The sequence below is a fragment of the Homarus americanus genome, unplaced genomic scaffold, assembly GCF_018991925.1.
Source record: "Homarus americanus isolate GMGI-L3 unplaced genomic scaffold, GMGI_Hamer_2.0 scaffold33468, whole genome shotgun sequence".
Taxonomy (NCBI): domain Eukaryota; kingdom Metazoa; phylum Arthropoda; class Malacostraca; order Decapoda; family Nephropidae; genus Homarus; species Homarus americanus.
Window position 1 is genome coordinate 6,704,987 of NW_024714177.1, and position 17,861 is coordinate 6,722,847.

The 17,861-nt window shown below is 43.8% G+C and overlaps 1 protein-coding gene across 1 annotated transcript; it reads left to right on the top strand.

Moving 5' to 3' along the window:
- Nucleotides 1-1,487: 1,487 nt before the first annotated feature.
- On the top strand, nucleotides 1,488-14,378 carry LOC121876087 (probable glutamate receptor). Its single transcript, XM_042381014.1, has 8 exons — nucleotides 1,488-1,616; nucleotides 2,565-2,725; nucleotides 3,365-3,606; nucleotides 8,403-8,590; nucleotides 8,764-9,000; nucleotides 10,309-10,487; nucleotides 13,869-14,007; nucleotides 14,232-14,378. The coding sequence occupies exons 1-8, from the start codon at nucleotides 1,488-1,490 to the stop codon at nucleotides 14,376-14,378; spliced, it is 1,422 nt and encodes a 473-aa protein (XP_042236948.1).
- The last annotated feature ends 3,483 nt before the right edge of the window (nucleotides 14,379-17,861 follow it).

Genomic DNA, 17,861 nt, shown 5'->3' on the forward strand with positions numbered 1-17,861 from the left:
CCGGGATTGCTGATCCGGGTAAAACTTTAAACATCACTTCACTGTTTATCGTCAGAAGCGACGAATCGTGAGTGTTATGTTACCAGACACACGACTCGTCCCGCGTCCACCTCAGCCACAGTAATGTCAGGCACCAAAGTTGTGTAGTCCCAGTCTGGGTTTCACTCTGCCCAGGCGGCTCCTTGGTGGCTGGTTCGTAATTGATCCTGATATCCCATCTTAAGTCTAAGCCTTTCACTAGATTATTATCACACACCCCTCTGCTCCTGCTTCTCCTCACACAGGGTATAGTATTAAAGGCAGATGGAACTGGATGGTCTTGACGCCTGACAACTCCACGGTGGCGGAACGGGATAAAGGTCCAGTTGTGAACCTGGTGATGAAGTGTTCATGACTCGGTGCTTGTTGCTTGCAAAGATCCATCCTGTGGTTTGGTTGTGACGGGGGAGCGTACAGTAATTAATAGCGAGTTAGTCCTAGTAGATGATACCTCAATGCTAAACCCAGGATTTTAGTGAGTTGAGCTCGCTTGTGCACTTTGCTTTATTAGACCTCAAGATATCACCCTCGGGTGTAACAAGGCCAATATTAGCACAACTACTGTATTTCAGTATAGGCTGCGACTAGCAATGAAGAAACTGGAAACAGAGAATGAGAATCTGCGCAAGAGAACTGCTCCGTGAAACTGCCTGTCTGAGAATATAAACGTTTCCACTCGTTGCCAGGCTACAGAGTCAGAGGTCACTTCACTTGCATGCGTGAAGTTTCTCTGTGCCTCCCTGAGCACACATCTTGTCAGGACTAAGACCCTCCACTACTCGAAAATGCGAGTCCTGCTGGAAAGCCTTCCAGCAGTACCTCAAGGAGCAAGGATTTCCCACGCCCAGTGAAAGTGTAGTTCTAGAGTTCCTATCATCTCTAGCGCACGAGCGAGGCAAGTCTATCCCGACCCTCCCGTCCACCTGGCGACCCTCACCGACCCTCTGGATTACAGGTGGGGTGAAGGTTAATAACGGGTAGGTTACCCTGCTGAAGCGGGGCCAGTTCCACCAGCGACCATCTAGACCACCCTGGAACTTCCGGTCCTTGAAGAAAGTCATCACTCTTCTGCTCGGTAAGTACTACTTCTTCAGTCCTGTGAATTATACTGACAATCTAGCCTGAGGGCCTCTGGCCTTATGTTGTCTGTTTTTCCTATGTTCTTGTTACTATGAAGGTTTTACCATGACATGGATTAATCTGATAGCTGTCTTATCCCAGGATCCATTCACCATCCGACCGTCAAAGGACCGCCTACTACAGAAGGCCCTCTTCCTCATAGCGCTGGCCACAGGCTTCAGGTCCTCCCACCTCAAGGCACTCACGAGGTTCTACCACTGGACCTCCTTCGCCCAAGGATATTCTGCAGTGTCCCTGGGACCTTCTCCCACTTCCCTGGCAAAAAATGACCGGGAGAACCACAGGCTCCAGCCAGTACCGGTTCCAGCATGAAAGGTGGAAGGCGAGCATCACTGACTCTGCCTGGTCGGGACCCTCCGCCAATACTTCTCCTCTACGACCAATCACACCACCGGCCAGCATTATCTCGTCGTTCATCCTCGGTCAGGCCGCCCGCTGTCAGTCATAGGATTGGCAGACAGGTTGCGGCAGGTTATAGAGAAGGCTGACCCTGGGAAGGCCCCACGTTCCCATGACGCACGGGGTGTAGCGGCTTTCCTGAGGACCCACTCCCTCTCACAGGTCCGGGAAGGGGGTCAGTGGAAATCGGCCTCCTGCTTCATAGCAAGATATGTTTTACCGAGTGTCAGACGCACCCTGCGTGGCAATGGGTCTCTCCCCTCAACCCACAGACAGCACGCTAGAAAAATATTAATGTAGCTTAATCTAAAATAAATAAAATTCCAATAGTCCTGTGTGTGCTCACTGCTCCCATTACACCCTAGCACCCTCCTTCCTGTGGAATTTAGCAAAGTGCACTAGCGAGCTCAACTCACTAAAATAAGGGCTTTGAAGCTTGCTGAAAAGCCTATTTTTGGTGAGTGAGCGAAGCTAGTGTACGCACTTATTCCGCCCTTCCTTCGGCTCCATCCCCCTGCTATTCATGATATAGGGTTTTGGAAAGGAATGACGTCTGAGTTAAGTTCTCAGACAGGCAGTGACACGGCTCGGCTCTCTTGCGCAGATTCCCATTCTCTGTTTGTAGTTTCTTCCTTGCTAGTCGCAGCCTATACTGATATAGATATGTTAATATTGGCCTTGTCACCTCCTAGGGTGATATCTTGAGGTCTAATATAGTGCACTAGCTTCACTCACTCACCAAATATACGCTTTTCAACAAGCTTCAAAACCCCAATTATAAACTAAACCCGTCTTTATACTTCACACTTAAACCAGTACCTCATACCTATACCTCTACCTATACCTCTACCTCATACCTATACCTCTACCTCATACCTATACCTTTACCTGTATTTTTACGTCAGACCCAAAACTGTACCTGTACTGGTATCTCTGTATAAACTTCCTCGTACTGTGAAGACTAAGCATCACTTCTACTCTCAGAGGAGCCCGTGGACTACATGGGCCACCTGTTTACTGTGATGAGTATGCCGTACTTCCCCTACGCTGTGGTGACCAGGCACGAGACCACACAGAGGGCGCTGGGTCTTGGACAGTCTCTGGAAGCCTACATGTTAAACACCATAGCAGCTCACCTTAACTTTACGTAGGTTCATAATCTTACAGTAGGATGTAAGCGTGATGAAAAACACAGCTCATAGTACAGTACTGTATAATACTGTATGAGTACATGTGCAATTATTACCTTGCCTGAATTACAAAGAATAAAGTAATAATACTCAAAAAGTAGTAATATTCACCACAGGGGGTAAGGGGATCGAGAAAAGGGTTATACTCTTAAAAGTGTTGGCAATGTTGCATCATTCGGGAGTTAACCAATGGATCTTCACGTTTCTATTTAGGGAAATGTCTAACCAACAAATTTTTGCTGGTTTAAACCAGAGCCTGGGCTAACTCTGCAAAATTATCTTAATTATTGTTGACGTAAGGACCCTTCTTAACTTCCTTAGTTTAACTAATGTTCCTGCAAAAATGGTGTCATAATTGCACAAAGAACTGTCATATACGGGCATGTTGTCTCATCAGGTGTAGATAAAACATTACTCTAGAAATATTGGAGAACCCTAACCTAACCTAACCTCAGCTTGCACTTACCAGAGACCCACCAACTTAACCCAATGTAACTTAACATGACACAAACAAATCTGCATTGGTTGGATTTTGTCCATTTGATTATTTTGATGGTGAGATTTTATCTTTAACATTACTGTGAGTTTGGTATCAGGTATGCGATCCAGGAGCCGGAGGACGGGAATTGGGGAGTGGTCCTACCCGACGGTAACATGACGGGGATCGCAGGGTACCTACAGAGGCAGCAGGTGGATTTTTCCCTCTTACTATCAGCCACGACAACGAGAGACCAACAAATGCTCTTCACCCGGAGTTACAGCTACGAGGAGCTGGTCATTGTCTCTCTCAAGCCCCAGCCGCTGCCTCTCTACCTGTCGCTAATTAGACCTTTTACAGGTATGTCACTGTATACAGGAGGGGGTAGATGGGGGGTATCGTACAGTATAGGGATATACTGCGCTCCTCCTACCACCTATGACTCTCTATAGAACGATGGATATAACTTATTATGTGTAGTTGGTCAATTTTGTCAGAGATGCTTCACTGAAATTAATCATTATTCATCTTGTATAAGATAAGCAATACAGTATTCACTCTATGTTGTACTGAGCCATTATGGCATGAAACAAACAGGACATGAAGGATAAAAATAAACTATCGTGTTAAGGTGACCATGAGAGATGTCTAAAATTTAACCTCTAAACTCTGGTTATGATTGTGACCATTGGCTGACATTAGGAAGACAGTGTATGTTGTCCAGTTCTTTCCTCCCTCCTGCCAGTCCAGCACACGTCACAAGACTTACACAACTACAGCAGGGAACAAGTAGTGCCTCCCTCATGTCTGTCTCTCACATGAACGTTCTAAGGATTTTATGGCCAGGAACCTTGACAAAAATAATCTTAAAAAAAATCTTGTATGAATCAGATCAGAAAGTGTACAGTCACAAGGCCTCAGCGTATGTCCTGCCACCCATCACCACACCACCTAAGGCACTACCGATTATTTGTCCAGGAAACAGATGAAGACCACGACACACCGGCCTGACGACGCCATCCACAACACACATAAACAAGATACACATGTCAAATTAAACGTCAAAACAGAGGAAGGAGTAAAGGCTTCATCTCAATGGGTTAAAATATCTTAATATAACGGACCACAACTCCACAAACCTCACCAGGCTTTTCTTGTGACCGACTCCTCACACATCGACAAATTCCTAATATGCCGACACACCATTCGAGAAAGACCCTCAGAAAATATTCTTGTTCAAGGGGGGTGAGCACGTTAAAACGGTTAGACCAAGGTACAATACTTACATATCAAAGTCAAGACAATTGGAGCAGAAATGACGGAGTGGCAGTCTTGTAAATTGTACAGGGAAAAAAGAGAGTTAAAACCTGAACAAAGAGAATATACCATAACATATGACTGGGAAGAAATATAAAACTGCAGTCATGCACGAGAGCTCTTACCAGGATAATCAGAGACCACTCACACGGGGAGGTCAGACCGTATTGCGACAAGTAATAACATTTTGGTTTAATGCAGGTAATCAACCTTATAATATATTATTATCATTATTATTAATGTTATTATTATTGGTAAATTGGTAAATTTTTACTTTCGGACATGAGTTCCGAGAGGTTGACCAATATGTTTTTCCAGTGTATTTTGGTCTGTTTCAAGAGAATCTGACCTACATTTTTGGCGAAAATTACTCGTTTTTGCCCCACACCGACCCACCAACAATAATGGGGGAGAGCCTGGGAAATCGGGATTTCTGGGTGGGGGAGAACACGAAAACGAGTCATCTAACCTAACCTAACAAGTTAACGTAACGTAACCTAACCTAACCATACTCCTAGCCGGGGGCTCTGCCCCGGAACCCCGGTAGGCCTAGCTTAAACTAAACTAACTCTCAACAGACGTAGGAAGAACACCGTGATTACGTAGGAATTTGATAGCATGATCGTCTTTCTCGGAAAACTCGGCAGTAAACTTCAAATAATCGTAGGGGCACGAATCACACCCAACCTCCACCACGGCCATTGTCAGACTGGTGATTGAAATTCAAATCCGTACCCAGACTGCTTCCTTTGAAAAAATTCAAATGTGATTGCTCGAAAAAAATTCGCGTGATGAGATCGATACATCATTGGTCACGACTGGATGACGTCAGTCAACATTGAACATGCGTGATTTAAACACTCATAATTAACTCGGTTTCAGGCAGATAACATCTCTTCACAGACGAAGACTGAAAAGTTCGTAAAATCAATTATAATTCAATTGTGTCGCTATTTTCCATTTCCGAATAGTAAATATAGGGTTCAAAATGCTCAGAACAGGGAGATCTAAGTGTTTCAGTAGTTTATAACTTTGGGGCGCGCCATGTCCGAAAGTAAAACAAAACCTTCTCATTATTTTTTTCAACTTATTTGTTTTTTTACTTCTTTTTATTGTATTTTTTTTTTTTTTTACGGGGCCCACCTGGGCACAGGTCACTGACCAACATCAGGGCCTGGGGGAGGCAAAATGTAGTAGTAGTAGTACTAGTAGTAGTAGACAGATGACATTACTCTAAGGTACGGTTGGCCAGTAGAAGGTTTGCCCTCCCAATGCGTGTGTGGCTCTTCCTATGACGTCGATCACGCCATGGTGTGTAAGAAAGGGGCTTCATATGCATGAGGCATGACGAAATAAGGGACCTTACAGCAAATATGTTGAAGGAAATCTGCCGGGATGTCATGGTAGAACCGACCCTCCTTCCTTTGGACGGTGAGATCTTCCAACACAGGACTTCAAACACATCTAACGAAGCCCGTGTGGACGTCAGTGCTCGAGGATTCTGGACGCGGGGACAGCGAGCTTTCTTCGACATCAGGAGCTTTGATTATGGCCGCATGTCACCGTCACCTAGCTTTCGATACTGCACATAGGAGGAACGAGAACGACAAGATATATATGGGGAGAGAATTCAAAACGTTGATCAAGGCAGCTTCACTCCTCTAGTGTTCACAACCTCTGGTGGGATGGGACCAAGTTCAAGATGTTTCTACGCCAGACTCGCGGAGGTGATCTCCGAACAGAAGCAGCAGCCCAGAAGTTATGTTACAGCCTGGATGAGATGTCGACTGTCTTTCTTTCTCCTTCGGTCGGCTTTGCTCTGCTTCAGGGGAACGAGAGCTTCTGCCCCACTGCCGACAACTGCTGCAGATATCGACTATGAGGCTACAGTCACTGAACGCCGCATAGATCTGCGGCTCAACTAATTCAACACAGATAGGATAGTTTCTTATGTATTAGGAATGTATTAGGATATTTAATATTAAGGTAATAAAGTGGCGGCGAAGTTGTGGCTATTGGGAGAGGCTGGAGGCCACTTTATAAAAAAAAAAGCAGTAGTAGTAGTAGTAGTAGTAGCAGTAGTAGTAGTAGCAGTAGTAGTAGTAGTAGTAGTAGTAGTAGCAGTAGCAGCAGTAGTAGTAGTAGTATGTTTCTACGCCAGACTCGCGGAGCTGATCTCCGAACAGAAGCAGCAGCCCAGAAGTTATATCACAGCCTGGATGAGATGTCGACTGTCCTTCTCTCTCCTTCGGTCGGCTTTGCTCTGCCTCAGGGGAACGAGAGCTTCTGCCCCTACTCCGACAACTGCTGCAGATATCGACTATGAGGCTACAGTCACTGAATGCCGCATTGATCTGCGGCTCAACTAATTTAACACAGATAGGATAGTTTCTTATGTATTAGGATATTTAATATTAAGGTAAATAAATGGTGGCGAAGGTGTGGCTATTGGGGGAGGCTGGAGGCCACGTTTAAAAAAAAAGTAGTAGTAGGGCAAAAGGCCTCATCCTTAATAAACAAGAATTCACAGATGCCAATGCTCTAAGGTACAGTAGGCCAGTAGAAGGTTTGCCCTCCCGATACGTGTGCGGCTCACCTTATGACATCGACCGCACCATGGTGTGTAAGAAAGGGGGCTTCGTATGCATGAGGCATGACTAAGTAATGGATCTAACAGCATATCTACTGAAGGAAATCTGCCACGACGTCATGGTGGAACCGCCCCTCCTTTCATTGGACAGTGAGAATCTCCGTCACAGGACTTCAAACACATCCAACGAAGCCCGTGTGGACGTCAGTGGTCGAGGATTCTGGACACGGGGACAGCTAGCCTTTTTTGACATAAGGATTTTTTATCCCATGGCCGCATGTCACCGCAACCTAGCTCTCGATGCCGCACACAGGAGGAACGAGAACGACAAGATTAGGTCATATGGGGAGAGAATTCAGAACATAGATCAAGGCAGCTTCACTCCTCTGGTGTTCACAACCTCTGGCGGGATGGGACCAAGTGCAAGATGCTTCTACGCCAGACTCGCGGAGGTGTTATCTGAACAGAGGCAACAGCCCAGAAGTTATGTTACAGCCTGGTTGAGATGTCGACTGTCCTTCTCTCTCCTTAGGTCTGCATTGCTTTGCCTCAGGGGAACGAGAGCATCGGCCCCAAAGCCGACAACAGTCGCAGATATCGACTTTGAGGCAACAGTCACTGAATGCCACATAGATCTGCGGTTCAACTAACTCAGTACAGCCAGTGTAGCTACTTCTGTATTAGGATAGTAAATTTTAAGGTAATAAATGGCGGCGAAGATGTGGCTATTGGGGGAGGCTGGAGGCCACGTTTACAAAAAAGTAATAATTATAATAATAATAATAATTCATAATAAATAAAATTTATAATAAAAAATACGAAATTTATAATAAATTAATAATAATAATAATAATAATAATAATAATAATAATAATAATAATAATAATAATAATAATAATAATAATAATAATAATAATAATAATAATAATAATAATAATAATAATAATAAACCATAAAGAAATAAAAAAAATAAAGAAAAAGACCAAAAGTGAGAAACAATATATGTTTGTTGTGTTGTCAAGAGTAAGAGAAACAATTGAGACCCTGCAATTGTGTGTAAATGAGGCAGAAAGTCAGATCAGCAACCTGGGACTTGGTCACAATTTTCGTGATGCCATATGGCAGCAGGGTCTACCATTAGACAACACATTGTGCGTCCAATATCTTCCCAGGCTGTAGTACCTCCCTGTTTGGTAGCTGCCTCCTACCTATACTACCTACTGCTATAACCCATTACTAATTATCACAGCAAAAATATGGCAGCTGTTGTTGGTGGGCGTCTTATCGTGGGCCATTACCTTGTGGCTGCTGCAGAAGGCGTGGTCGAAGGTGTCGGCTGGTCGTCGTCATCTTAGGCTCACTGTAGCCTTCTTCTACAGCGGGGGTCTACTGCTTGAGGACCCCCCCAACAATCCACCCTCCAACATGGTAGCCCGAGTGAGTTTATTATCGCGTACTGTACTCTTATATACCAAGAAGTGACAGGTGTTGTGGGCTGACGATATCCTCATCAATACCTGCAGTGAAGATAAAGTTGATGGTTAATTTGATGACTGTAGGTATTTGTAAGGCTATGTTTACCTATTCCTAATCCTAAACACATATTGCAGATATTGATTGCATGGTGGCTATTGTTCTGCATGATCATCACATCGGCCTATCGCTCCTCCCTCATCGCTCACCTCACCGTCCAGGGCTGGTCGTTGCCTATAGATCACTGGGAAGACCTCCTAAAGAAAGATGACTGGACCTGGGGAACTGAGACTTCGATGTTTACAAGTGCTGCCTCTCTCTACTTCACCATGAACCCAGATCCAGTAGTAAGGCAGATATATGACCAGTATGAGGTGAGAGTTTACTTACAGTGTGTTACAGGTGTGAGCAGCAGGTAGGTACAATAGGTAGAGACAGAGACAGGCAGACAAACAGACAGAAACTTTAGAAAGAGAGACAAGCAGACAGATGGTTAAGTAAGTAGAGAGAGGCAGATAAAAAGAGAGAGAGGAGAGACTAGAGTGAGTGTGTGGCGAGACATAATCAACAGGTACTGACCCACATCTTAATTATTCCCCCAAGAGGCAAAATAATAATAATATTATTATTCTTATTATAATTATCATTATTATTTCAAATACTGAAAAATACCTAAAAATAATAAGCTGTGGCCGCACTACCCCTAACAGGTTGCCAGTACTCACCCTTTTTATTAGGTACAACAGGAGGCATTGTAGTCGGCACGGTGCTCGATCGTCTACATTTCTACATTTGTTAAGTTAGGTATCCATTAACAGCTGGGCGCGAACTGGTGCCTACAAGTAAAAGCGAGCGTTGTATCCCCTCAGCCTTCACATCGTGTTTACCACAACCGGTGATATAACTAATTCCAGTGTGTCTGAAATGATATGAAGAACTTTGAGCATTTTCATATACATCACTCCAGCCGAGAGAAACAAAATGTCATTTCATTACAAGTCATGTCGATATTTTTAAATTTGTCTTATGAAATAAGTTTATATTGTTAGATACGTCACAAATTACAATACTTCCTTTGTTTTTTAAACCACTGACTGTAATAAACATTGCCTATAAAACAGCCACGATTTATTAGATGTTACTCAAATATTACGATGACAGAAAGAAAGTAGGTCAAGATCCTTATTGGGGCGACTTTACACAAATATCCATAATGTAACAATAACGTGAAACAACTTAACTTACATACCACACAAACAACTCATAAATCCTATTAATGAATGTTGATAACCTCTGCCAGCAAGCATGGTGAGTGACGTCACGCTCCCATGGCTGGTGCTCTGTGTGTGTGTGTATATATACAGTATATTATATATATATATATATATATATATATATATATATATATATATATATATATATATATGTATATATATATATACACACACACTATATACAGTATATATATATATATATATATATATATATATATATATATATATATATATATATATATATATATATATATATATATATATATATATATATATATATATATATATATATATATATATATATATATATATATATATATATATATATATATATATATATATATATATATATACACACACACTGTATGTGTGTGTGTGTATAATGATCATGGAATATGTCTGGTACAGACGGAGAGCCCGGATGTAGGGTTGCAGAAGGTGCTGGCGGGGAAGCACTCAATCGTCTCCTGGGAATATTACATCACAGACATCATCAACTCCCACTACTCCGACCAACACGGCCAACATCCTTTCTACATCAGTAAAAGAGGCTACCTACAGGGCAGCGGCTACGCTTGGTCTTTTAGGTAATATTATATAATTTTAAAACTGTAAAATTGTTTGACAATGAGCTGCGCAATTACTTAGATCTTCGTTGAAATTATAAATCACTCTCCTTATTTAGTTGATAATCTCTCTACCCTTTCTCTTCACCGTAATGTTGCTTCACTCTTTCTCTTTTAGAGGCACTTAAATGGGCAATGTTCGGCAGATTTGGCATCCTGTGTACCGCCAGCAAGGCCATGGGCTCGTAACACTCGTCTTGCCCTCGGTGCCCACTGTTTTTCTGTGGCTGTCGGTCGCGCTAGAATATAGTAGAATAGCCCGTTATAGACTTATAGTACATCCTTCATTCCTCACACAGCCAAACTGTGGAATGCCCTGCCTTCTTCTGTTTCCATACTCATACGATCTTTCTCAATTCAAAAAGATGGTTTTCCGGCATCGTGGTGTAGATTAATATAATCTTTTTTTTTTCTTTTTTCTTTTTTTTACTCTCATTTGTTCGTCCCTAGGCCCCGTTGCGGGTCGATGACCTGTGCCCGGGTGGGCTATTCCCCGTAAAAAATAAATATATAAATAAATAATAAATAATCCCAGTCTCCCATTCAGTCTCACTTTTTTTTTTCGATTTCGTTGGTCAAGACTGTTGTGGCTGAACAGTCTCCCAGCCACATAATATCCTTCACCTTCATTAGTGATGCTTCAACCTGAATCACCATGGGAGTCAAGCCTCGCTTACTGGTGGTCCTGACTCCCATAATGGTGGCCCAGGTTCATGCCCTCGGTGGTGCAGTGAGGTGTGTGTGTGTGTGTGTGTGTGTGTGTGTGAAATAAATCATCAGCCTATATTGGTCCACTTCGGGTGTAGGTACACCCCCCATGATTCCAGTTTAGTCTTCTGTCCTGAGTCTTTCCTTCCAATAAAGTTCACTATACCCCATAGCTGAACGAACTACTCGCCACCAGCTCCCCGTTGTCAAAAAGCTGACCAGCGAAGCGGCCCTGGTGGGCTACCCCAAGACCCTACCAAAAGAAGTACGACTGGAATGGGAAACCACCCCAGTTAAAACATATGTTGCCAGACCCACACGATGTTATACGTGTCAGCAATATGGACACCCAGTCAAGAAGTGCCAGGCTCGGGAGGTATACGTCGAGTGCGGGACCAGAGGGCACCAGCACACCACGTGTAACAAGACGAAGAAATGTGCAGCTTGTAGCGGCCCACACTCCTCCGACCGGCAGTGTCCCAAATGGAGGTTGGAGTGGAGGGTAGCCAAGGTGCAATCCGAGAAAATGAGCTCCCGGAAGCCCTCCTTGTAGTTAAGAAACAAGTGAACAAAGAAATAAACGAAGAAAAGAGGAACAATAGGACGACGAAAACCAAGAACAAGAAAGCTAGGAACAAATGTGGTCCGTTCAAAAGAAAAAGAACAAAAGGAAAAGTTCATCAATATAACAAGTCTAATGCGTAATAACCTAGCAGTTGACGGCCAGAAAAATAAAGCAATCAATTAACCAATCAATCAAAATACCCCATAACGTCATAACTCCATCCCTCCACATACTGCCCGGTCTTGTGTCTGTTATTTATCTCTGGGAAACTCAGTTCCCTGGTGGTTTGTCCTTATCATAACAAGAGCTCCTTACTACTGTTTCCTTCCCTCGCAGTAACATCTCACCCTGTGATTGGATATCTTACCCCCCCCCCCCTTTAGGCACTATAAGTGTTATTTCTAGTTACATCTCTTCATAGTTTTTTTCAGTATTTAGAAGCGCTTAAATATTTGTATTCAAATGCCATAAGTAACAGCTGTACCTCACCACGTTACACATGGTGAGGTACAAACATGCTCATCCCTGTACTATTTTTAGTTTGTTACCACACACGAACTGTAAAGATACTTAATGTTTACACTAACAACAACTTTTATTTATAAGTTTTGGTTGTCAGCAATTTATTTTATTGTATTTTTTCTCACTGACTTATTTTCTCAACAAATTCATTTGGATATTATTATCGTTTCGGTCATCCACCGAATTTTAGGAGGTTAGGTTAGATACAGTTCCTGGGTTCTTTGGCTTGATTAGGTTAGGTTGGTTCGGTTAGGTTAGGTTGGTTCGGTTAGGTTAGGTAAGATTAAAATAATTCAAAACACGTCGGAAAAACATAGGGATGATCGAAACGATACTTTTACTTTTTTTTTTTTTTACAAAATCTTAAAAACAATAAAAATAAACACGAAAAGATTCAGACCAATCATCCTGCAAACTAGAAAAACTGGACCACGTGGTGTCGCCTAGTTAGATACAGTTCCTAGGTTCTTTGGCTTGATTACATTACACGATCATACATACAACATACCTACGTACATTAAAGGGTTCTTACCTTGATTTAGCGAGCTGTGCAGCAAAGCCAGAATAATAATAACCCCATAAAATTAGGTGTGAGTGACCATGATGGTTTGGTGACAAGGTTGTGAGGTGGAGTACTGCGGCGCGTCGGACGTCGTCTTGTTTAATGTATAAGTTTGGTAAAGGCGGTATCACACGACGTTACTTCCGGCAACTTTTATCGAGCAACTCATTATCGGTATTTTAATTTCGACATAACTGAAAGAATCGTTATCAAAAGGAGCAGAATCCATACCGTTGATGATTTCACCACCAACGCAGTTCAAAACAACCATGATGGACGACGGAGATTCGGTGACGCTTGCTGCAAATGAAGCACACCTCAAATTGGTTTTAGTGAAGAGAGCATCTCTGTGGTCTCATAGACTTCAGCGTGCCAGCGAAAGTTCTACTAGGGAAATTTCGGACTCCCTGGTCCACGTAAAATTGGTGGGAGAACTCATGTTACTGCAGGTATACAGTCACTCAAAAGAGTCATGTCGCGAACCATGAACCCCGAGATTCAGACTCTTGAATCCGAAGCATTTATGGACAGAATAATGCATCAGTGTTGAGGAGTAGAGCAGCCACAAAGCGTAAACATTGGAATGTCAAGTCAGCTATTATTGTAAAACTGGGTTTGCTTACGTAAAATTATTTAGCTATTCTCGTTAAATAATACATTACACGGTTTAAAAATATACCTATAATTATATTTTTTTCAAATTAAATATAACACCAATTCTCTTTTGACTCACTCAAACTCTGCAGCTTGTGAAGCCAGGAAAAGATTTGATTGGAACTTCCGCTCTGCCAGAATATACCAGTCAGTAACTATCCTAATTTTGCTGCTGATATTGAATTGCCAAATTAATGTTGCCCGAAAAAGCGCTCGTGTATACTGCCTTTAGGTTAATGTCACACACAGGTCACATTAGTGGTCCACAACTCATGGAGGAATTGTTTATTATTTAGAATGCCATACCAGTTTGTTCATGTTTCTCCTGTAGGCTCGGGGCGCCCTACTATCGTCCAATTAGAGACCTGGTGCATCGACTGGAAGAGGTGGGTCTGGTGTCGCAATGGTTGAAGGAAGTCATGGCTACACGGAAAAGGAAAGGCAAGGGAGTAGTCACAAACAACGACCAGGTAGGAAGACATTTACCGTTACATCGCTTCTGTTGTATTAAATTAAACAACCTGTAAACAATGAGCTTGCGTGACCCTCATCTTTAATTATCCTAACACCTCGTGACCATGTGATTGTCAACAACCTCCTCATTACGTGCGTTCCTTTACTAGTGTTATTTAATTATTTCTTATTAGGTAATTTTTCTTTTGTCATCAAGATAACCGGTTAACTCACTCCTCAGAGCACCGACGGGCAGGTGGTGTTGGGACTGCACCACCTACAAGGCACCTTCTATCTTCTCTTTATGGGATATGGCATCGCCCTCCTCATCCTGCTGGGGGAGAACCTCGCGTGCTGTTACTCCCGACGTCAGAACTCTGGACAGTAACAAAAGAACGTTTCACACTTCCGCATCAATTATCGGGAACAATAATAGTAAAAACATTTCCCTTAACCTGTTGGGAACGAACAACCTCACCTGCTGGGAAACAAACAACCTCACCTAGTACCACAACAACAAATGGATTCATATTTAGGTTTGAATGTGATGGAGAAGAACATCATCTGACATGATATATATGAAACACATTCTGTATCACCTGTGGACACCAGACACACGTCATGTTCAGTACTAAATAGTAATAAATAATAATAATAATAATAATTAACGGTTTATTGAAAGAGCTTGGCAGCCAGAAGGCTGAAAATATACAGTTACATATTTGGGGAATGGGTTACGAATTACAAATAATATACAAGTGACATAAGTGACACAAATAAGACATATAATAACTTAGATGGGGATCAGCTCAAACTACAGTTCATTTCAGCATAGTGACAGTGTAGGGAGCAGTGTTTACTGGGAGTGAATACACTGATTTATTACATGTTATTGATAATTTTTACAATGGTTGGGACTGGGCTGTTCTTATAGCGATCAGTTCGTGCACGTATGGGCTGGATGCGGTTGTGGTGTCGAACAGCAATTCTCGGACAGGGGATCTCAGGTGGTAGTAGGGGCCGGTGTCGGGGATGGTGTAGAAGCTTCTTACCAAATTTGCAGATGAGGCCGTGGTGATGGTCAGTGAGAGTCGAAAGGGTCAGTGTGTTGAGCGCTTCTTGATATGTGGAGTAGGAAGGGGAGAGAATAATCTTGCATGCCCTCTTTTGCACTTTTTCTAGGTGTTTACGTTGTGTGGCATTTAGGGAGGAAGACCAGGTGGGGGAGGCATAGGTGAGCTTGGGAAGTATGAATGTTGTGTATACACTGAGGAGCTCGTGTGCAGGAACTCCGAGGGACTTGAGTCGGCGGAGGAGGTGGAGACGGAAACTGGAGGATTTGACAACTTCACTGACGTGTGGTTTCCAATTTAGTTTGTTGTCTATGGTGACGCCGAGGAGCTTCGTGGAATCTACAACCTGGAGTGTGTTCGGACCTAGGGTAATGGAAGGAGGTGGGACAATGTCGGAGGAGAGGTTGATGTGCATAACCATGGTCTTGGTATGGTTGATGGTGACATGGTTGTTGGTGGCCCAGTTTTGGAGACTGTTCAATAAATCCTGAAGGGCGGTATAGTTGGGAGCAGAATTGTTGACGCTGATCCCAATGGTGGAGTCGTCGACATATTTCCAGCGAGCTGGGGTTTCTCTTAGGGCATCATTGATGAGCATAAGGAAGCAGAGTGGTCCCATCTTGGTGCCTTGGGGGACGCCACAGGTGAGTGACTGAAAGGTGGAGACAGCCCCTCGGAAGCGTACAGCTTGGCGTCGGTCACTGAGGAAGTCTGTAAGCCATGGTATGAGACTTCTCCGAAGCCCGAGGTCAATAGCTTTGTTTATGATTATATTGTGGTCGACTAGGTCGAACGCTTTAGTGAAATCAATGAAGGCGACAGCTACAGACGTTTTTCGTTTCTCGAGATGGCGGTATATGTAATCGAGAAAGCTGACAAGACAGTGAGTGGTGGAGGAAGTTTTCATGTTGCCAAATTGCTGAGGGTCTACGACTCCTGCAATATCAGCATAAGCCCAGTCAAACACAAAACTTTCACAGATTAGGCTGGGTATTGGGGTGATTGCAATAGGTCGTAGCTGATTTAAGGATTGTGGGCTGGTTGACTTGGGCACTGGTGATACATAAGAGGTCTTCCAGTCAGCTGGGCATCTGGCTTGACTGAGAGAAGCATTGATGATGGAGCAGAGGGGTTTAGCAAGCTCCGGGGAGAACTCCTTGAATAGTTTCATTGGTAAGTCAATGGGGGTGGTAGAGCGTTTTAATTTTAGTTTGTCCAGGCGTTTTGCTACGTCAAATTCTTCTACTAAGTCAGTGGGAAGGGGGGCTGGTAGGTAAGCAGGGAGAGTGGTTGTGTCAAGCCGTGGGAGCGTCTGGCATATAGTAGCGAAATGGTTATTTGTTTGCTCAGCTGCGTCAACATTAGTGAGATGGCTAAGGAAGGGGAGGGGGTGTGTCATATTGTTTAGTCCACAGAGTTCTTTAAGCTTACCATACCATTGACTGATGTTGGTCTGCTTCAGGTGTTGTAATTTGGTTGGGTAGTGGGACTTCTTTGCAGTGCGTATTTCGCGGATGACTCTGTTGCGAAGTGACCTGTAGCGGATGTGGTCATTGAGATGAAAGGCTCTGTCTCTCTGTTGCATAAGTCTTTTGATCCGAGGTGTGATCCAGGGCAAGTCAGCTGGGTGAGATCTGACGGACTTCTCGGGGAAGAAGTGGTGGTGAGCTTCCGTGGTGGTGTTGGTATAATTTATCCATTTGGTTTCCACGTCATCCACGCTAAGTACTTCAGTCCAGGGATAGTGAACTATCCACTGCCCAAAGAGGCGCATTGCAGAGTCAGTAATCGGCCTGTAGGTCTTGATGTAGGGTCTCTGTACTTGAGTGGGAGTGGCAGCAGGGGACCAGAGCACTGATAAGTGTGTGCTACACCCGATAGGAGGCAGTGGTTGAGGAGGTTGGTACTGGTCCGCTAAGTCAGTTAAGATAAGGTCAAGGGTGTTTTGACCGTGTGTGGGGAAGGTCACAACTTGTGATAGTGATAGCTGGTCCTGGATATCAGTGGTGTCAATTTCATTTAAATCCCCACATAATACTAACTTGGCACATGGGTACCTAACTCTGAGGTGGTCTGAGGTGGTGATGAGATGATTGATAAGAGTGTCTCTGGTGGGTGATCGAGGCGGATGGTATGCCACACAGATTATAATGGAAGCAGTGTTGCGTGGGTGTGCCCGCAGCACGACACGTACCCATAATGCTTCCACATCTGCTGGGACTTGAACATCCAGGCGTGACGGGCGTAGGTCATCTTGACAGAAGAGGGCAACGCCCCCTCCGCGTCTTTGTGAACGAAGGTGATGAAAGAGTTGATATCCCTCAATATGACACGTTTCAGGTACAATTTGCCAAGTCTCACATATGGCAACCACGCGCGCGGCGGTTGACCTGACTGTAGTTGCCAGCTCGTCGAACTTGTTAGCTAGGGAAGTGACGTTGGATAGCAGTAAAGACGGGAGATCATACCATATCCGTGGAACTTCAGTGTGGTGGTATGGTCTGTCAGGGGTGGGTTTCTCCGGTTTCCTAGTGGAGGTTACGGTTCTAATGGGCTTATGTGCATGACGGCCTTGTCTACGGCTCCGCGCGTGGAATATTTTCAGTGACTTGAGTAGCGCGATAACACTGCCATCAGGATAACCGTTCCCACGCCTTAGATGGTACAGAGTGCGTCGGGAGTAGGTGATTGGTGGCCATCGGTTGAAATCTGTTGTGGGCGGACGGAAGTGTTTGTCACTGGCGGCACTTTGAGGGACACTGACACTGGTAGACATCTGTTAATATTTGTCAGTTGTA

Bases quoted from the DNA above. Each gene is read 5' to 3' on its own strand.
- LOC121876087 (XM_042381014.1), top strand. From the start codon at position 1,488: ATGAAAGGTGGAAGGCGAGCATCACTGACTCTGCCTGGTCGGGACCCT. The intron at 3,607-8,402 runs GTATGTCACTGT...TAATTATCACAG, and splicing joins GCTAATTAGACCTTTTACAG to CAAAAATATGGCAGCTGTTG. The intron at 14,008-14,231 runs GTAGGAAGACAT...CTCACTCCTCAG, and splicing joins TAGTCACAAACAACGACCAG to AGCACCGACGGGCAGGTGGT.